The sequence below is a fragment of the Urocitellus parryii genome, chromosome 4 (assembly GCF_045843805.1).
Source record: "Urocitellus parryii isolate mUroPar1 chromosome 4, mUroPar1.hap1, whole genome shotgun sequence".
NCBI lineage: Eukaryota > Metazoa > Chordata > Mammalia > Rodentia > Sciuridae > Urocitellus > Urocitellus parryii.
Window position 1 is genome coordinate 127691397 of NC_135534.1, and position 22100 is coordinate 127713496.

Here is a 22100-nt window from a genome sequence, read left to right on the forward strand (position 1 = left end):
AGCAACATGTGAATGAACAGAATTATCTCCGGGGCTGAGGGCGTGGGCCACATAACTGGGCTCCACCGTCAGAGGATCCCAGCGTCATGTTCTCCACCCCCTTATGAGAAGGCTGATGCTGTCGTAGAGCTGTGAGGGAGGAAGCCCGCCTGGAAATGCCATGTAAGGGAAGAAACTGTCCCACTTCAATGCTAGGATTCTAAAATAGCTGCTAATAAAAAGCCTTCATACTGTGACACTTCAATACAGACACCCACAAGCATACCTTGACAAGCTGTTTCACTCTTCACAAGCCTTTTCTTGCTTTTCCTGTGCAAGGCCCCCACCAGTCACCCACTCAAATGTACAACCCTGTAGTGACAGAGAAGGCCAGCAGGGGTCTGCCTAGACCGTGCTGCAGGGAGCTCTGGCTCCTGGCAGGAGGGGCTGCTGCTCTGATGTTTATTCTGTGTCTTTCTCTCCTCATGATGTCTTAGACAATACTCACCTGGAGCATGAGCCAAGGTCACCTCTCAGGATGAAGAGAAGCCCCTCAAATAACATCATATTTACCAGCTGATCATGAGAAATAGATCTTGGCTCATTTGGAAAAAGCACAGGTCAATGAATCTGGTCTCTGATGGTAAAGAGCACAGGATACAAGTGAATGAATGCAAGTGATTATACTTCGAAAGTCCTTTCCCTTTGGAAGTCCTAAAAAATCCATTAATTATGATAATGCCATTTCCATCAGAAAAATGAAAAGATCATGTTTGAGAGAATTTTTAACAACAGCACCTATCCTATTTTTAAGCTTGATAATTATAACTGGTTGTAAATTTACCATTTGAATCTTAGCAGTGATAAGACCACACGATGTCCTTAGTTATTTTCTGTAAAATGTTCCTGAGCAGGACTAATATAATGGTTCTTTCATTTGACTACACATCAGCATTGCCTAAGAAGCTTATTCAAAATATAAATTCCCAATTCTCATCCCCTCGCAACTTCCCTGAGATGCTAAGTCAGTATATCCGAGGAAAGTTCCAGGAATCAAGATTTTTCAACAAAAGAAAAAGCACCCCAAGGTACAAGGTATTCAGATGTATGGTAAAGCTTGGGAGCCTGTGTAGTGCAGAAGTCCACAGACCAGCTAAGGTAATATTGCTATGCCTCCATTAGCATAGGAAGCATTTGAGAAGTTTTCTCATGGTCTGATCTCATAAACAACTTTATTTCACAATTCTCTTAATAGAGCTCAACTTAGAATTTGTTTTACTAGGAAAATAGAACTCCGAAGGCTATATAGATGCCTATACTAAGTTCTCATGATCACCAATAGGAAGTTCGACAAGGGGATCTGTGGCAGTTCTGCAGAAGGCTAAATTTGGATGTTTATGATGTCACCATGAGTATCTAATATTAGGCTAGGTTGTTGTAATAATCTCTTGGGAATATGATTCTCATGGGTATATGAATGCACCTTAATACTCAAGGGGCACTCTCTTAAGATCTTCAGAAGTTTCTTTGTGTGCAGCTCTCTCTTCTGTAGTATTTTGTCCTTTTACCTCTAGCCACCTTGATCTTCCTAGTCTCTCAGCTCTATCTCCTCAACTTGGGAAGCTTCTTGGGATACTTCTGGGTCCCTTCTCTGCCTCTCTCAATGACATAAGCTTGGGCAATCACATGACTTACATGAGGAATGATTTCAATCCTGAAAATCCAGGACATTGGACCGGTCACATTTTTCTTTGAAAGACTTCCAACAAGAATATGATATAACCTTTTTTGGAAGCTCCTTTTAGGAAATCAACATAATCAGTAAAAATATAGGAAGCACTGTGTGAGGCATTTGGAGTTTAAAATGAGAACATATGCATTCTGCCAAAGAAACATGATGATCAAGTCATGTTGTCCTGACTATAACTTCAGTCATATGCCGTCTTTAAGATTAACAATACCCCTACCTGCTACTGACCCAGGCCAAATCCATTTTTTTTCATTCTCTTTCCAGATTTCATCTCATTTTTCCACCAAATCAATTTATCTCTACTCTTCACAAGTATTACACTGCCTAGTATCAGAGTGTTTCATTTATGAGATATCTTCTCTCTGGGAGATGTGTGATTTTTTTTTTTTTTTTTTTTTTAGGGAGCAGACACATCTTCTTCAGTATGTAGGTATTGGTAAGGCACAGCTTATGTGCAATACCATCTTGGATTAATCTAGTCACCTCTATCCAAGGTGTCTCAACCCTGACCACAGGCAAAGACTTGGAAAATGTAAGAAGTACAGAGTATTATTAATATTCTGCCCACACATATTTTCTTCAATGCCTTCTCACACCAATTCACATTTTGAGCCTAGGGAATCTCTCCGAGTTAACAAGTAGGCTAAGATAATTTCCTCTTGCTCAATACTCACTAGAGATGGAGAAAAATCTACTCTCCTACTTAAGTAATAATCTTGTGTAGGCAGGAAAACTTTAATTGTGGAAGAAGTATTATGTAAATGTAAGTTATTTAATTAAAAGGAGGAAAAAACTTCACAGGAAGTAGCTATTTTAAAGAGATGAAAGAACTTGTTTTTCTTTACTGCAGATTATAAGTGGCTCACAGATAGATTTTTGAAGGACATATTCATCACCAGGAGAGATGGCAACTGATTCTGCTTCTAGGAAAGAGGAAGTAACAGAGAAGAGATTTACTTTCTTACCTGAAACAGCCAAAAACTAGCTTAAGATACAAATTATTTTCATGATACTAGATAAAGGTAGTGACACTAGATAAAGGATAGTGATCCCTCAGAGATAAGAAGTAAATTTGGTTAAGTCAGGTGATTGCCCAATATTAATTCACGGAGAAAGACAGAGCTGGGGGGACCCAGGGGAATCTCAAGAAGCTCCCTAAATTGAGAAGATAGAGCTGAGAGACAAGGGAGATCATGGTGACTAGAGGTAAAAGGACAGAATACCAGAGAGGAGAGCTGCACACAAAGAGACCTCTGATGATTGGCAAAGGGTGCTTTGAACTGAATGCTGATTTGTGCATGTATGTGAAGACACTATCCATGGCTGGGGGGAACTACCCAAAGGACCCAAGGAAACAATGTCCAGTGCTCACACAGGGCCAAGGATACAGCTCATTCCCATGAAGCACAGCAGAGAGGTCATGATTCATGGCATGTGGAGTAGAGTACACAGGAGTATCTTGTTCCAGTGGTGGGGAATTAATAGCCCTAAAGTCATCATTGCTTTGGTCCTGCCTAATAAATCTCAATAGCAATATCAAAAGCATCAAATTGTTTCTATGCAATATGACATTCCAAAACAAACCTCTAAAATACTTATAGGAATATGAAAGCATTCAATAAGTTAAAACCACAATGCCTGGCACCCAATCTAAAACTACCAGGTATACAAAGGAATAGAAAATGTGATGGAATAGAATGAAAATTAATGATGGAATAATGGGAATAAAATTCAAGTGAAATTGATCGAGAACTGACACAAATACTAGAATTAAAGGCAAATATGCTGAAATATTTATTATAACTATATTCCATATGTTTAAAAAGTTAACTATAGCCAGACATGATGGCACATGCCTGTAATCCCAGCAGCTTGGGAGGCTGAGACAGGAGGATCACGAGTTCAAAGCCAGCCTCAGCTAAAGTGAGGCACTAAGCAACTCAGGGAGACCCTGACTTTAAATAAAATACAAAATAGGGCTGGGGATGTGGCTTAGTGTTCGAGTGTCTGAGTTCAATCCCAGTACCCCCACCCCCAAATAGTTAACTCTAGGCATGATGGATATAAGAATTACATTGTATTTCTAGAAATAAAAACTACAAAGGGTGAAATGAAAAATATGCTGAATGGTAATAAAATAAAATTGGACATTATAAAAGAAAAGGTTACTGAAATTGACCATATAACAATAGGAACTTTCAGAAATGAAACAGAGAAAAAACAATCCAAAAATATGAAAAGAGCTCAGCCAGCCATGTGACAGCCCCAAGTGCCTAATGTAAGTGAAATCAGCCCCTTGGTGGGAGGAATAGAGGAAATGTTCAAATTTTTTTCTAAACTGATGAAAAGTGTAAAGCCCATGAAGTCAAGAAATCCAATGAACCCAAACACAAGAAATATGAATGATACAGTAGCCAAGCACATCATAATCAAATTGTTTAAGACTAATAATAAAGAGAGGATCTTTTAAAAAGCCGGGGGAAAAAGCATTACACGTAAAGGACTAAAAATGTCTAAGAAATTCCAGTACTTTTTAAATTTTAACCAATAATTATATGTCACTTCAATTGGTTGTTTTCAAAACATTTTGAAGGTAAGAACTTATCGAAAATAAAGAAGGTTGTCATGGTGGGTGCATAAGGTGAGTGTGGCAGATCATCTTCTTCCTTACCCCAAAACCATTCATTTCCTTTTTCCTAGTAATTGATCCCCGGTTTTGTCTAGGTTTTTAGTAAGAAACCACAAATCTCTGGCAAGTGAACTCAGCCATTAGCACTAACCCACCTCTAGAAAATAAAGAATAAAAGAAGTCTTTAAATAGGGATATTCTAGCAAAGATTATTTCCTGATGGGCCAAATAATGTGTGCAGGGAGAATATATTTGTTTCCTGCAGCTACTTGCCTCTGCCTCCTCTGATTGTAGTTTTGATGTTTGAGGATGCTGCAGCCATCTTGCAGCCAGGAGGGAAAGACCAAAGAAAACCTCCGAAATTAGAAGCCTCTGAACCAACCAGAAACATCCCATCTGAGAACTTCCTGTCACATGCTAAAACAACCACTGTTCGTAGCATATCTCTACCTTTAGCAAAATGCATTCCTAACTGATCATAAGGATAGAAAAAGGAAATCAGAGACTTCAGCCTTTGTCTTCAGGCTCCAAATCTGATGCTGTTTCTTTTACATCCCAATGTTTTGTTGCTAGCTCTGGAATGAGTGATGCAAGAGCACAGAATGTCACAAGCATGAGAAAATTGGGGCCTGACTCCTTCAAAAAGGGGGTTCAGGGAGAGAAAGAACCTGCTGATGGGTCTTCTCAGGACTCTGAGGCATCTAAATCCTTTTGAAGGTTCAAGCCACTGGGTGATGCTCACTCTTTCCTACCTTTATTCTGAGTGCAATTACAAGCAGACTTAATTTCTGAGAGTAGCACAACTGTGTCAAATTGATGGGCTAATGGTTTCAGGAATAAAAGACTCAGAAGACCACAAACAAACAAGAAAACAACAAACAAAAAACCAAACCAAACCAACAAAGAAAACAATAAACAAAAAAGATTTACCCCTCTAACATTCTTTACCAATTGGGAAATGGGTGGGAGGAGGGACTGGACAATACACATCCAGGCTTTTTCATTGCTGGCTTCTGCAACTTTCTGTAGCCCTTGTCGAAAGGTCACAAGGGATAGTAAGAGAGGAAAGACTCTATAATGACTATGGACCTCATTTATTGAAGCATAGTCATTGACAGCTCATGGACCCATTTGGAAAGATGCGGCTCTAAGCAAATCAAATAGGTTCTGGGGGTGACAATTTGGGCCTTTGTTGGGAGGGTCTGTCTAATCACATGGCATATCAGAATCTATGTCACTTCCTAGTATAAAATTTTCATTGGCTCTCTGCTGCCAAAAGGATGAAGTTGAAAGTCTTTGGCATAGCCAACAGGCCCTTTTGAAATCTGATAATAACTTAAATAGCCTCAAATGCATGGCCAAAGAGTTCCAGTTCCCATTCCTTGACTATACACCATGATGTCTTTATGTGCTACTTCATATGCTTTCCCTCCCCTTCCTGCTGTAGGGCCTTCTTGCCAATAAAACAATTTGGAATTTATACAATCTTAAATACCAGATCAAATGTTGTGTCCCTGTGAATATATCTCATTATACTGAAAGGTCCAAGAAGAGCCCACATAGTATTTATCTGGATGCCTTTGTGTGTACCATAGCATCTAACACATAGTAGTTGTTTCATAAATATGTGTTGAAAAAGTGAATGAATGAGAGGACTCATATTCCCATTGCAACTCCAAAGCATATGTAAAAGGTTCTTAGGAAAGCATGAATACAAATTAAACCAATTTAGAATCTTGAAACAATTTATGCAAATCCAGTTTAATATAGAATTAGTCTGAACTCAATGTTCTGATTTCTCCTTGGCAGACAGGTTCCTCCGAACTATGTTCTAAGTGTTGATAGAAGCATAGATTGAAGATGATTTCATAAAATAAACAACCTTTTATGTTCCTGAAGTCACTTTAATCAAAAGAGCCCAAACAGAAAGGTCTGTAATTGTTCATGTGGATGTTAAGAGTCACTCTGTAAGTATTATGTAGTGGTAGAGAAAATAAGGAAATACATGCAAATGAGAGTTAATGACACAAAGGAAGAGACTGACTTGTCCCTTAAAATGAACACTATGTCTGGTTTCAAGTGTTCTAGACACATACTGAGGAAGTTTTTCCTACTATGGTATTTAATGGAAGCAAATTTTAGCCCTGGGGTCTTTACTGCAAAGAAATTGTCTGAAATTAGGATATCTCTAAATCCCTAGCTTTACTTCCTGAAGTCAGTGCTCCTAGCCTCAAAGACCAACTCAAATGCAAATCTGATTATTTTCTGTATTCATCTATGGGGCTAAAAAGAACACACTTAGAGAGTGTTTACTTAGTGGAGTGTCTTATTCAACAATCATTTATTGACCACCTAGTATGTGCCATGCACTGTGTCAGTTTGTGCAGATACAAAAACATGTAAGATTGTCCTCTATTTTCTCTCATACTATCAAGAAAGACATAGATATGAACCAGTTTCCATGATGCAAGAGATTGTAGCTCTATGCTGCAATGCCTATTTGTATGAAATATTGAGAGATCACATATTTGTGAGCAATTGCTCAGTTTGTAGGAAGTGAGAGAGAAGGCAAAACTATAATTTCCTCTTATGCTGCTCTTCATGAGGGAATAGCATTGGAACATTACACGAGACACTAAAAAACATTTTTGGAATGCATCCATCTGTCTACCTACCTATCTATCTAAATGTTCACATTACATAAAATATTCCTTAAAATAAACAAATTCTTTTTAAAGACAAGGTATGATAGTTAACTCTTCATTATTTTTTAATCTTCTTGTCTAGTCTTAAACTATCCAAACCTTCTCCTCCTTTCTGTGATCAGGAACTTATTTTCTAATTCATCAGTCTGCTCCAGAGTGGGCAGAGTAAGGTAAAAGTGCTTGAGTTCAAATAGGTTCATTGGCTGTTTGCTATATTAGCTGGGTTTTAGTATAATACATTCTGTTTTCTCTCCACAGATGAGATGATAAAGTGGTATTCAGCAACTAACAATGATTTTTTGGACTTTTTTGTTTGATATCATTTTAACACTTTCAGATTCTGCCCAGGGGTCTTGCTTAGCCAAGTTAGATCCATTTGCTTCTTTAAATGTCTATCCTAAATCAACTTACTTGTTCTGCTTGGTTTTCTTTTCTTCTTAAGTGGAAGATGAATTAAAGGATAGGATTTCTTATCATTTCAACATGAAGCTAATGCCCAGGGGAGAGCAAGACTTAAAAGCTAGGGTTTCAGATACTTGGAGCTGTCCACTTAACACCACATCACATTCATTTTAGACCCAAACAGTGAAAACTACCAAAGGGCACATTAAAAATTTTCAATGGATCCATGGTGGCACAGAAATGACCAAGTAGAGTGAGATCCTGGGTCTCTAACAGGCATAATGTGACAAAAAATCTGGTTCAGATGTTTCCTAAATGTCAGGTTTTGCCAGTGGAAGGAAGAAATAAAACACAAAATAGAAGACTGGTACTGCAGAGCCGCTAATTAAAACAATTCAAAGAATATAAATGCTAGAGTAATTTTGGACCCGCCATGTCGGGCTGGTTTCAATGCAAATGCAGTGTTCCGATTTCTCCCTGCATTGGTAGGGTATAATTAGCTCAGCTGCAACTGGGTGGAAGCCTTGTGGCCTCCATTTCCTGGTGCTGCCAGCTCCCTCATGATGGAAGAACAGCTGCCACCAGCCCCTCCCTCCTGGATTGCTCAGTGTCTTGGCTACCCTACATGGCTGCTCACAAGCCACTGTGAGAAGAAGTCTCAGGCTTCTACAGGGATCAGTTTTTCCGTCAAGCTAAGGAATATGTTACTTCTAGTCGGCTCCATTCCTGATCCTTCTGTATGGAGGCCAGAGGTCAACACAAAACCATCTCTCATTACTGTGGCAGAAAGGATTTTTGGCACCGCGGTGACAGCCCATGTCAGCTACAGTTACTCACTTTGGTGTTTGGTACAGGCTGTTGGAGAGGATAAGAAGAAAATGAGGAAGAGAAACCTTACTTAAGGTGTGGCCAATGAGATACCTGAACCTTAAGGACAGCACGTGACCCTAGCTATGGTGACGGAGAAGATAAAGACACACCATCATGGGGATGGAGTGCCACGAGGCACATAAATGATCCAGCAGGGGGAAAACTCATGTGAAAGCAAGTGTGCTCTGAGACAGAGCCACCGCAGACACACTGAAGTTCTGCAAACCCAAGCAGCACCTTCTGCTTGTTCGTTCAACAAACTCAACAGAATGCCCACCCCCCATATACTTTTTTCAATAAGCAAAAATATTTCTGTAAATACTTCTACAAAACCAAAGGGTGGACCATCATTTCAAAATTTTAGAAAAGTCAAAATAAAATTCAAAATTTCTTTGTTTTCTTGGGGGCGGGCTATCCATTGTTGGATCTCCCATCCACCCTCCACTTCCTTCCCTCTCCTGCCCCTCACCGCCTGAAACAGAGGCCCGTGGAAGCCTGGTTCATTTCCCTTTTTCCGAGTTGGAAAAACAAGCAAGCAAACAAACACAGACCTGCAAACTCTGCAAGTACAACTTAGTAAAGACTATGGAGCAGGGAGATTGAAATTAACATGACATCTGAAGCTCATTTCTTAATGACTGGAGTGTTTAACAAATAAAGGAGCTGCGGATCATTATTTCCTCCTAGCAGCTCAGCAGGAGGTACTTCAGGATCTTGTCACATATATGGAGGGTTTTCTTTTCAACGAAAGATAATAAAATATGGTAGATAACAAATACCAATGTTTTTATAATGTGCAGATGATCAAAATTAACTCTTTATGTTCACAATGATGACCAATATTTCACTAGTATTTTTCTTTTGAGGATTGTTTTTCTTTATATTTGAGATAAGACTCACATACCATAGTTACTTTTTAAAAGGGAACAATGCAGTTTTTTTCCCCTAGCATACTCACAAAACTGTGCAACTGTCACCACTAATTCTAGAACATTTTTTATCAAAACCAGTGGCAGTCACTCCTCAATCTCCCTTCCCTCTAGCCCCTGGAATATGAATCAACTTCCTGCTCCCATGTATTTTCTTGTTGTGGATATTTCACATAAATGGAATCACACAATAAGTATATTTTTTTTAGTTGTAGATGAACACAATACCTTTATTTATTTACTTATTTATTATGTGGTGCTGAGGATTGAACCCAGTGCCTCACACATGCTAGGCAAGTGCTCTACCACTGAGCGCAATACCGCCACCAACAAGTGTCTTTTTGTGTGTGGTTTCTTTCACCTAGCATAATGTTGTTAAGATTTATCCATGCTGTAGCATGAATCAGTAATTCACTCCTTTGTATTGATGAATAATATTTTATTGTATGGATTGCCATTAATTCTTTAATGGATTCTTAAATTGTTTCCACTCTTTAGAAGAGCTTTGGTGTGAACATACAATTTCAATTCTATTGGGTATGCACCTAGGAGTAGAATAATACTGAGTTCTATGGTGACTCCATGTTGAACATTTTGAGGAACAACCAAACTGTTTTCCAAAGTAGATGAACCATTTTACATTCCTACCAGAAACATATGAGAGTTTCAATTTCTCCACATTCTCATCAATACTTATTACTGTCTGTCTTCTCACCAAATCATCCCAGTGGGTGTAAAGTGATAGCTCATTATAGTTTTTCTTTGCATTTCCTTAATAACTAATGATATTGAGCATTTTTAAATGTGCTAATTGGACATTTGGATCTCTTTGTGGAGAAACATATATTCAAATTCTTTATAACAAGATCATGGCATTTGCAGGGAAATGGATGGCATTAGAGCAGATTATGCTAAGTGAAGTTAGCCAATCCCTAAAAAACAAATGTCGAATGTCTTCTCTGATATAGGGGGGTGACTCAAAATTGAGTATGGAGGAAGAGCATGAGAAGAAGATTACCTCTAAATAGGGAAGAGAGGTGGAAGGAATGGGAGGGAGAAGGGGAATTGCTCGGAAGATGGAAGAAGACCCTCATCATTATACAAAATACATGTATGATGATGTGAGGGAGGAAAAAAAGAGAGAAATGTGTCACATTTGATTGGGTAGAGAGAGGTGATGGGAGGGGAGGGGAGGGGAAGGGGGATAGGAAGGGCAGCAGAATAAAATAGACATGTATTTATATACATGTATGTATATACTTGGCCATATAACCAATGTGATTCTGCAATCTGTACACTTGGAAAAATGAGAAATTATACCTCATTTGATTCAAATGTATGATATGTCAAGATCATTGTATTATCATGAGCAACTAATAAAAAAATTCTTTGCCTATTTTTGAATTATATTGTTGAGATTTTCTGTATTTATTTTCTGAGATATTTTTCTAGAAATTCCACGTAGTTCAATCTTGGCTTTGGAGATAAAGTGCATCTTTATTGATTTGTTAAAAATCAGGTTCAAACATTTACTGAGCACTTACTTTGAAACCATTATTAACTTATTGGAAAGAAAAAGCTGTTGTTTCTGCCTTAGATATGCATAAAGGTCAGCAAAGCTTTTCCTCAGCCTTGCATCCATGTGTTTCTTTGTCTTCTGAGACTAAGAAACACTCCAAACCCACTTCTCACCAAGATGCATCTATTGGTAGGTAAAATATCTTTCATGTTTTACATATTGGGAATGAATTAGTCATTTCTAGACTCAAGACAGGTGCTTTCAAGCTCCATTTTGAACTCTGGTGAAGACTGTGCCTATGATATAACCAAGAGAACCCTTTTAATTTAATCTCTATCCCTTGTTGCCACATAAAATGTGAGCAATGCTTATCAAGGTGGCAAAGGAAGAAACACCAAAAACAATCTACCAAAGAACATGCAGCAAAGCAATGCATTCATTTTCTTAAACTAATTGTGGCAAAGTTGGTTCTGCTAAAGTACACAGGCATTGGAGATCATTAATGCTATATGCAGGTAGTAGTATAGAAAAGAAACTAAGAAGGTGCCTTCTCAAAAATAAGCAACCATGGGAAGAACAAGGCATAATCTTTACCAACCCCAACCTATTAAGAAAGTCAAGTTCTGTGTCTTATCCTCTTAGGCTATATACATCCAGCACAGTATTTCTTGACTTCTGATTTCCTTCCTCTTTCCTTGAAAGTCAAGCAACACAAATGAGAAAACAAACTGGGTGTTGGGATAGTAGAATATTGACCTCAAACCTTCATTCTAATTATTATGACTTTGAGGGCTCATACCCAAGTTCTACCACTTCAGTTAAATAATACATCATATTCTGGGGGTCAGTTCTAATAATCAGCAGATTCTATAACTCCACTCCCGTGTGATAGTTGATGTGAACCAGTTTTTTTCTTAGTTCAAACCTAGAACAAAGGCTCCAGGCATAATTTCACAGACTCAAACCTAACTCCCCAAATCCTTCAATCTCATGACCTCCAGGAATACCCCACATCCTTATGTTCCTCTGGAAATTCTCAAGTTGAAAACTCTTGGAGATGTTACACACTGCTCTGGACAGCCATGAAAAGAATAGGAGGGATGTCAAGAGCTAAACTGTGTTATCCCAGAATTCTTATGTTGAAGACCTTACCACCAATACTCCAAAATGTCACTGTATTTGGAAATAAGAGTTGAAAGAGGTGATTAGGTGAAAATGAAACCATTAGGGAGGGCCTTAATTCGATGTGACAGATGGCCTTATAAGAAAAGGAGATCTGGATATAAGAGCTACATAGAGAACTGTGAACATTAAAAAAATAATAATAAAAATAAAAATCACACGAGAACACAGCAAGAAGATAACCAGTGGCAAGTTCAGGAAAGAGGCCTCAGCAGAAGTCAGACCTGCTACCACCTTGACCTTGGGCCTCCAGAACTGTGAGAAACAAACTTTTGTTGTCCAAGTCCCCTCATCCTAGCACGTTTTGTTATGGCAACCCAACACAACAGGGGATCCTCTGCAAAAGAAGGATCCCGTGCCTGCACATCCACTCACCCTGTAGTAGTCAGTGCTGTACACATCCCGGGACATCCCAAAATCCCCGATTTTCACCAGCAGGTTCTCCCCGACGAGGCAGTTCCGGGTGGCCAGGTCTCGGTGCACGAAGTGCTGGGATGCCAGGTAGACCATGCCTGCCGCGATCTGCTGGGCAATGTGCAGCATCTGTGACTGCGTCAGCTCCGTAGGTGGGTTGCCTTCCGCCATCAGCACTGCATCAGGTCCATGTGCCCTGGGGAAAGACAAGGAAGGCACAGGTGCAGCCTCAGCTCTTTGCTCTGCCTCAACTGCCCATGCCTAAAGAGGCTGCCTGACTTAGCACAAAGAAGAGACTAAGATGCTTCCCTTCCCATCCAGGATGCTTCATTTCCCCCAAGAATGTGAATTCCCAGGGCCACATGGGTTCCCTCCCACACGACAATACACATACAGGTTTATATTTTAGGGGCTCCAGAAAAGGCATTAGGCAGAGCTTCTGACTCAGAGAAGCAGAGGGTAACCCAAGCAACACAAAACACTGGGGAGAGATTGCTTCTCTAGATGTGGTCATAACACCCCAGTGGGATTCCCATCCCTCTCCACTGAGCCAGCTGCTGCAGCACCTCCAGAAGCTGATCCCTCCAGAGTTTTCCCACCAGCACCAGAGTTGCACAGCTGGTGGTCTCCTTCAGTCCATCTGCTATACTCTCAAGCTGCCCTCAACTTCATGCCTAGCTCAGTAGAGTCCCAGAGTACTCAACATGGACACTCATTCCCAGTGAAAATTACCATTTCCTTTTGCCCACCCTCCTCCGGACTTCTGGACAAACACATGTACTGACCAACACGTAAGATAACTCTTCTGAATCACAACACAGATTTTTCTCTCACTGGGGAAAGTTTGATTCTTTATTCTTTGGAGGTGAGGTAGAGTTATGGTATTTTTAACCTTCTTTTTCTTCTATCTTATATACCCTTCCTAGGTATATGATGAATGAGGGCATATTAATATTGGCATATGCCTCATGGAGAAGAGAGTCAGGCTTAGGATGCTGCCCTTAGCAATGGCAGTTGCAGACCCGGATCTAGCACTAAGCCTCCAAAGCAGACATCATTGCCCCTGATGGCCTGAGGGGGCGCTGCAGGGCAAGATATAAAGGTATTGTTTGCTGCTGGGCCTGGCCAAGGCATGGTCCAAGGCCTTCTCCCTTGCAGAAGAAAATAAGGGAGGGGAAGTTCTCCTTCAAGACATTTTTAAATATTTAAAATAAATACAGAACTTTAAATAAATTTAAAAGTGGATGATGTCATATCATCTGCAGGGTTCAAGAACTATATTAGTATTTGCAAATGAGAAAGACAGAATTATCCACAAAAAAGCAGCCTCACATTTTGCCCTGCTTCTTACCCATGAACTGCTCTAGCCACAGGCATGTCCTCAGCCTTCCATCACGGCTCCAGCACACAATGGTTCACCTTTCCAAAGTGTGTTGTCACCAGATCTTTCATTCTCAGGAAACAAGTACTAGACAAGGGGTTGAGGGAGTCTCCCAGGCCTTCTGGTATCTAGCACCATGATCTTAACACATCTATTGATTTCTCCAATCTTCAATTTCCTTATTAATCAAAAATACAAAGGGAAATTGTTCTGTATTATCTCTTTGGTCCCTTCTGTCTCTAAATACTTGGATGTAACCATTCTCGAGGCAAGAGCTCCCTGGATTTCTCTTCTCAAACCAGAACCTCCAACTGCCTCTTGTTACACTGAGGAACACAGGGAATGTTTGGGGCTTTCCTTAGTACAGAGGCCAAACTGAGTATCAGAACTGAATCTGAATCCAGTCCTAACACATTATCTGTGTGACCTCAGGATTGTTACATAATGTTTCTGGGCCTGTCCTTATTCCCTAAACTATTGATACTAACTGCACATTTCTAAGGCTATTGATGGGAGGAAGCATGAAGACTTTGCTTGATAATGTTTCATGAACTTTCATGGCAAAGCCAGAGAGAAAGAAGGCTTTCCAAAAAAAAAAAAATTATCTCTAAAAAACAATATGAAGAGGTGATATGAAAGCACACGTTTTTCCTCTTTAGGATACCAAAGGGCTGGCCCTTTTCACCTCATTAATGGTTAATCAAGTCTAATCCTTAAGGGAGCAGGGGAAAGTTAGACTATTTTCACGTCTCTTCCTCAATTTTACTAAGGACTCAACACCAGGAGAAAGATGTGGGGATGCACATAATAAAGGTAGATCTGAAATAAACCTTCCAAATATCTGGGCCAGGATGTAAGCTTCATAATTTTAATTCAAAGATTAAAATAATTTGTGGATTGCCCACATCCTTATTTCAGTCCCAGAAAAGTGAACTGCTCTAAGTATCTGTCAGAAGCAAAGACCCCAGAGCAGAGGAAGGATCTTCCCGAAGGCAGTACAGAAGCCACCTGTGTGCATTTCACACTAGCAATTGCACGTGAGTTGGCACGTCCATGTGTGAGGCTCCTGCATTGTTAAGTCATTTCTCCTGTTTGCTTCTGGGTGTGTGAACCAAGTGCTTTTTATTGGTAGAAGCCTCTGGATGCTTTCTTTAAGCAGAAAGTTCTGCTCTAAAAAGAAAGGCAGGCGAATCTCCTGAACAATTCTTAAGAGAAGCCTAAATAAAGTAGGCACAGCAAACTCTGCTGTTGCTCCCCAGATTCTCCTACAGTTCTTGGAAATAGAAATGTATTTTACCTCTGCCAGGAGAACGGTCCTTAAGAGGCGAAATTACACTCCTCGAACCATGGCCTGGGGGGCAAGTAGCAGGTTTTTAGGGCCTGATCAAGAGGCTGCTCAACCTTCCTCATCTTGTTACCAATGTGGGTTGTAGCTAGAAATTCACCATCTTGCACTGGCTCTGGAATTCCGCAGCACATTTCTTTCCTTCTGAAAACTTTTTTAATTAAAGTAATTTTTTAAAAATTTTTAAAATTTTAAAAATTTAATTGACATAATAATCAAACATAGTATGAGTTACAGGATGATATTTCAGTGAATGTATCCAATGCATAATGAATTATTAGATCAGAACAGTTGGCATATACTTCTCTTAAACATCATTTCTTTGTGTTGGGGGAAGTTTCAAAATATTCTCTCCTAGCTATTTTGAAATATACAATTAATTGTTTGCAACCATCTTTACCCTACTGGCTATGGAACATTAGCAGTCATTCCTCCTATGCAACTGCATCCCTCTACCTGTTAACCATCTCCTTCTGAATTTTTTTCACAGCTACTTCAGCAGGAAGAGTTGCATAGTGGTTAAGACTATGGGCTTTGCAGTCAGCGGTCATGGGTTTGAGTCCCAGTTCTGTCACCTGCTATCTATGTGACTCAGTTGCTTCAACTGTAATATGGAAATGATAATTCAAATAGCTTATTGGGTTTATGCAAGCTAAAACATGCTTGGAAAGGCTTAATAAATATTAGCCACTACTGCTTGGAAAATATCTTTCCTCTCACTAGAGGGGAACTCTGGACAGATTCTAAAAGGAAACATTATAAAATTCTTGAAATCAGCTATTGTAGTTCCCTCCTCTTTTTCCACCCAACCTAGGATAGGGCTGGCTCAATATATGCTTTTACATTAATAAAAGAGGTGGAGTTATACAAGAAGACATCTGTCTTTATCAGTCAATGCCAGGGACACTCAGGGGAAAAAATATCTATATATCTATATATCTATATCTATATCTATATCTATATCTATCTATCTATCTATCTATCTATCTATCTATCTATCTATCTATATATATATCAGGTATCCTCCCAGAAAGAGGACAGCCTATACTAGCAGTGCATTACTGCACCTGAGAACTTGATTCTTGGCATGGCAGACCTCTTGTTTATAGAGCTTGGCAGATTCTGAAATTAAGCAGGGTAGGTTTCCAATTCCTCCACGCCCTGTGCAGGATGCCAAGGGAAAACCTAGTGCCTTCCTCTTTGGAAGGCAGGAAGGAGACCAGGGTGTGGTTGAAAGAGCTACAAAGTGAGAGAATTAAATTACATCTCTCTCTCTCTCTCCCCTTTCTCTCTGTCTCTCTCTCCCTGTCCCTCTCCCTCTCACCCCTTTTCTCTCCCCCACTACACACACACACACACACACACACACACACACACAATCTGAGCACATAGAGGCATTTAATTGCATCCAGGTGAGTACATTTGGATCTGTTATGCTAGAGTTTTGGGAAAGCAGCAGACTGGATTAAGAAAGTAGCCTGAGGCCTGGTGAAAACCTTTCTCCTAGGGACAAACAGCTAGACTCCAACCAAATTCAGCTTCTTTTCCTCTTTTTACTAGATCTGATAAAACAACATGCAAAAGCAACCATCATCCCATGCTTATCACCTGCAAAAAAATATTGTTGATATAGGATAATGCATTAGGATTGTTTCTGAATACCTAGAATTGACTATGTGCTCCTAATCTTATCCAGCATTCCCTCACCCACACAATCAGAGGAAAAGCAGAGAATGGGGATCCATCCCAGCCAAGGAGAACTAAATTGTACGTGTAGCCATGAGGCTAGAGATGATAAAAATGATCCAGACGGCACCAACCATGTGATGACATTTCTAAAAACAGCAGTACACACTCCCCCTTCTACTGTTCTCACAGTGATTGACTGATTACTTAAACTGCACCATGTCTGAATCTTCTAGCGGATGTGTGAAGCTAACTGGGGCTGATTTCTTTGCAAAGCCCTCTGCAGTACCATGGGAAATAGGAGGAGGGCAGAGAGATATAGGCACTGCCATCACACAAAAGGTGTCACTCTCTAGGACCCCTGAACCAAAATAAAGAGGAAAATGTAGCAGAGATGAAGGGTTATGGGGAAAACCATTGTTGATTACCTTTCTTCACAAGAGTTCCCATATTTGTACTTGAGATACATATTACACCCATTTTACAGGTAAGGAATCAGGCCAAAAAGGGCAAGTGGTCAGTTTGCCTCTAACACCTTTCCTGTTTCTCTTAAGTTATGCTATCTAGATATCAAGATATAGTAGTCAGGCAGTACACTAAATACTCTGTAAAAAATGAGAGCCAGCCAAATTTGAAAGGAAATAGCATGAATAGGATGTTAGAGCCAGTACAGACTTAGAAATCTAACTCAAACCCCCCAGGAACAGAGGTCACTCAGCAAAGTAGACCAAAAACCCACTTGTGGGCCAATAGCAGCTGATACAGAAAAGGAAGGAGAACATAAGTCTCCTGTTATTATCAGGACTTCAGACTCTTCAGGTTCATTATCTTGTATGTAGTACCTCTATTTGTGTCCGTGATTAATTCAAATAAAGATATTACTTGGTTTCCTTGACCAGTGGGTATCAGACATCATGCATTACTTCTCTTTCAAGGCAGATACAAAATGAGAATGCTCTCAATGAATCCTTCCAGAGTAGCCACCAACTTCCTCCATCATATCAAACTCATCTCCTCCTGTGATTTCTCTGAGGCAGCCAGGTTACTGGTAGAAATTGCTACTAGCAGAATCAAGTATCTGTGTGCTTATTGAACACTTTCTGTTTGCTCCTAGGATAAAAAATTTCTAGTTCCCTTCTCATGGCTCCCTGGCTAGTTCAATATTCTCATCAGAACAGCCAGGAGGTTACTCAATTAATAACAACTAGAGTTCAAATTCAACCTCAGCTCTGTCTGAAGGCCAAAATCTCTGCTCATATTTTCTTGCCATTATGTCTCCTCAGGTCACTCTTAGAATCCCTCATATTTTGTGAGTTAATTTTGCTTTTCCAAACAATTTACCTTTCCTTGCATCAGATTCTGCTCATTCTGAGCTGTCTCCTTTCTTGTGCCTCCTCCTCCCATTGCTGGAGGAAAGGAACTTCTTGAGAAGCCCATAGTGAACTAAAACCCTAGGACAATGCTAGAAATCCAAATGTCCCCAATCCTATTTAATAACCCAATGACTCCCTTTTACATCCACTTTTCCCTTCCTTGCCTTGATTTCTTTTGTGACCCTGCTTACCACAAAGTCCGTCAAGTTGAACCTGTCCATGTTTTCATTCTTGGAGTCTTTGCAATAACCATGATCCCAAAGCTTCAATGGTTTCACCAAATGTCATCCTATCTCTTTTGTTTATAGGATTTGGCTCTTTGGGTTCTGTTTCTTCCACTGTAGATCCACCGAACTACTGACCTAGTAGGTCTTCATGTCCTCAGAATAAAGTCCAAAGAACATGCTCCAGCTATTTTTCTACTTTATCTCCCCAGGTTCATTCCATAGTCTGGTAACCCCATACTCTTTGTTCTCACTTGACCACACCTTTCATGGTGGCACCTTGGTACCTTAGTTCTTATTGTTCCTGGGCCTTAAATAGTATTCTTCTCTTATGCACCTGGCAACTCATATATTCCCACTAAGACCCATCTCCAGTGCACATGTCATGTATCATAATATGCTCAATATACGCAAGTTACATCAAATTGAATCATTAGCAACATTATATAGAATTAGTTGATTTAAGAAAAATAATAATAATAATATCATTGCCTTTTTTTCTCCAGTTCCTTTCTCTGGCATGTGTTGCTGTGGTTATCAGAAAAGACTGTTCCAAAGAAAGATCCCTTCACCCTTCCCAGGAACACCACATCTTCTGCTACAAATTGCCTGAGCTGGGAAGTCCTATTCCCTCTTCAAGCCCACCTTCCCCTCCACTCCTTACTGTACCTAAGGAACTTGTTGAGGTCCCCATGCTTCATGTACTCAAAGACCATGATGAGTGGGTCACCCTCCACACAGACGCCATAGAACTTAACAATGTGCTCGTGCTGGAGGTTGGTCAGCAGCTCAGCCTCGCGATGGAAGTCCTTGCGTGCATTGTCGCTGGCATCCTTCAGAGTCTGAGGAGGAGAGGCAGAGACAGGAGAAAACCAACACCTGTTAAACCAAGGACATCAAAGGGAAGGTTGCTTGCTGCAAGAAGGAATTATATCAGTGGGTCCTAAGAATTCTAGAAGAACATTTATCTCCTTTATTACACAAAGGATTGGAAAAACAGCCTAATTCCTGAAGAAATAATGTTTATTATTAATAACTGAAGAATAATCCTTTATGGGTATGTAGAGCTTTACAGCTTATAAAGCATTTTCACAGAAGTTTCTTCATTAAGTTACAGACAGGAGTCACTTTACAATCTTCATGCTTTTTAACCCTGTTCTGGGCCCAGTGATTCCTGGGCTTCTCTTCCCTCTTGGCCTGTTGAGCTTTCTTTGATGCTGTTTGCAGCTCACCTCTGCTAAAGTAATCTTTAAAATATTTTACATTATGAAAATGTTCAGTAGGAAGAAGGATACAATGAGCCTTCATAGACCTATCTTCCAGTTTCAACAAGAATCACTTTTAATTTATGTGACACTCCAAAGCTGTCTCCAACCTGTGCTCACACACATCACCAGCTCAAGAACTGTCCCCACCCAGTGATATGCAAGACTGGTAATACTGCCAAAATGAAGAAACTCAGAAGCATGCCAACCTGGTTCAGATGCCTTTGGATCTCTGCTCAAACTACCCCAACACCACAGCACCCTAATAAATCTGGAATTTGTTGATGTCATATAAATGTGCTGAGTCTTGTCATGAGCCACCACTAAGCCAGGGCTATAGGGGCATCAGGAAGACACTAACCCTGATCCTGACCTTTTTGTACTTATGGATGAATAGGGAGATAAGAAGCTTATATAAATAACTATAAAAAAAGTTCAAAACCAGTGTCCTGAATGAACCATCTCTCCTCCATGTCTGTGTACCATGATCCCTTGACTCTTGTCTGAAAATCATGGTTTTGCTTTATGAAATATCTGTAGCCACCCAAATCACAACAAATTGTGCCCCCTTACTTTTGGACATGCTCATTCCTATGCCTGGAATACCATCTTGGGTGTGGTCACTGGTGTTGGAGGTTGAATAATGACCCCCCCCCAACATTGTCTATAACCTAACCCCCAGAAGCTGTGAATATGCTACTTTCCATAGCAAAAGGAGCTCTGCAGATATAATTAAGGATTTTGATATGAGGCAATTAGCCTGAATCAGCTGGTGGTCCAATATCAAACAAGGGTCCTTATAAGAGCAAAGACAGAGAAGGTCTAAAGAACAGAAATAGAAGTTAGAGGTAAGAAAGGATGTTATGCACCTGGCTTTGAAAATGGATGAAGGGTTAATAAGCCAAGGAATATGGATGGCCTCAAAAATCTAGTTTACACAAGGAAATGAATTCTACTCTAGAACTTTTAGGAGGAACTAGCACTATTGACATTTTGATTTTATCTTAATAAAACTAATTTTTAACATCTGACCACTAATACTGTGTGAGAGATCTATCTCTGTGCCATCTCCATCTCTGCATTGCCAGCTCTGGGCACAGTGCAAGGCACAGTGGGGGTTTTATTCAATCGATGTTGGTGAATGAATTATAAAGCCATGAAAACCAAATTCTGAGAGGAATAAAGTTTAGAGTGGTTGCTTTAAACTGAGGGATAAGGAGAAAGAAATTATGAGAGGTGGCATGTGAGTATGTGAATCCTTCTGCAGGGGGATTGATAATGCCTAGTCATTATCAAGGTTCGACAGCAAATGTGAACATTCATGTTCACTTAAATTAAGCATTGGAACAGATTTGTATGGACTGTAAAACTCAACAGCATGTCCAAGAATACTTCCAGGTCCTGGTGGTCATTTTCCAGGTGGCTGCCTTAGCTTGGCTCTTCCTCTGGTGATATTCCTGATATGAACCACCTGTAGATCTAGGGATATGCCATAAGCTAATTTCCCTGGGGAGAGATCTGAGATGATGATTAGGATGTGAGACATTTGTTAAAGCATGTTCTTAGGATCAATACCTGCCCAAAAGCTTGGACAGAGGGGATTGTGATGCAATCTCACAGAATCCTCCTCTGTTCTATAGGATGGACCTACAGAGCTGTCCTGAGTTGTGTCAAGGGGGCTAAGTCATTATAGCACTTTATTATCCAATCATTGTATGGGGACCATCTCCAGAGAGAGATATCACCTTGAATGGAATTGCTAAGTCCCCTAATGGGGCAGGCTTCTGAGGACTGTTTGTTTGTTGGAATTTCCCCAGCAACTGGAGAAGCAAGTCCTTCATTTCCAGGGGTAGGGAGCTGAGCAACTCATCACCATGTCCATCACAGGACGAGTTTTCAATACGCAAATTCCCATGCCTAGGGCCACTTTCCACAGAGGATATCAATGAGTTTTCAGGGCTTGCCTTGTGTCATCATCAAGAAAACATTAGGATGATAGAGACAGTGCAAGATCACAAAGCATCATCAGCTGGGAGCCTCAGAGAATCTAGAATTTTCCTTAACTGCTTTATTTAGCAGGATTTAAAGTTCTTTTTCCAGTGGTGACCTTACCCAAGGAAACAAAATCATAGCTATCAATTCCATTAAACCAGAGGCAGTGAGTGGCTTCCCAGTCAAATTCTGGGACTACCGTTCGCTATCTTCACTTTAGCATGTGGTTTCTGTCATCAAAAGCACCACTGGTTCTGCTAGGGAAAGTGAGCAGAATTGGATCCTCAAGTGCTCAGAAAAGCCATAAAGCTTTGATGGGGGCCATTGCCATGGAAACGGTACATTTCTTCATTTAATAACAAAATGAACAGTTGCCAATGACACCAAGGAGTAGATAATACCTGCAATGAGATCAGGCCAGGGTCATGAAGTAGCTGTCTTGTCAGATCTTGCAA

The 22100-nt window shown here is 40.1% G+C and overlaps 1 protein-coding gene across 3 annotated transcripts in view; it reads right to left on the reverse strand.

Moving 5' to 3' along the window:
• Window positions 1–22100, reverse strand: part of Ntrk2 (neurotrophic receptor tyrosine kinase 2) — a 352936-nt gene that overhangs the window by 48639 nt on the left and 282197 nt on the right. For all 3 annotated transcript variants that reach the window (XM_077797810.1, XM_026410618.2, XM_026410617.2), the window contains 2 exons: window positions 19058–19230; window positions 12341–12575 (listed from right to left, as the gene is read on the reverse strand). In XM_077797810.1, the coding sequence (XP_077653936.1) occupies window positions 12341–12575; window positions 19058–19230 (408 nt within the window). The remainder of the gene's footprint in view (window positions 1–12340; window positions 12576–19057; window positions 19231–22100) is intronic.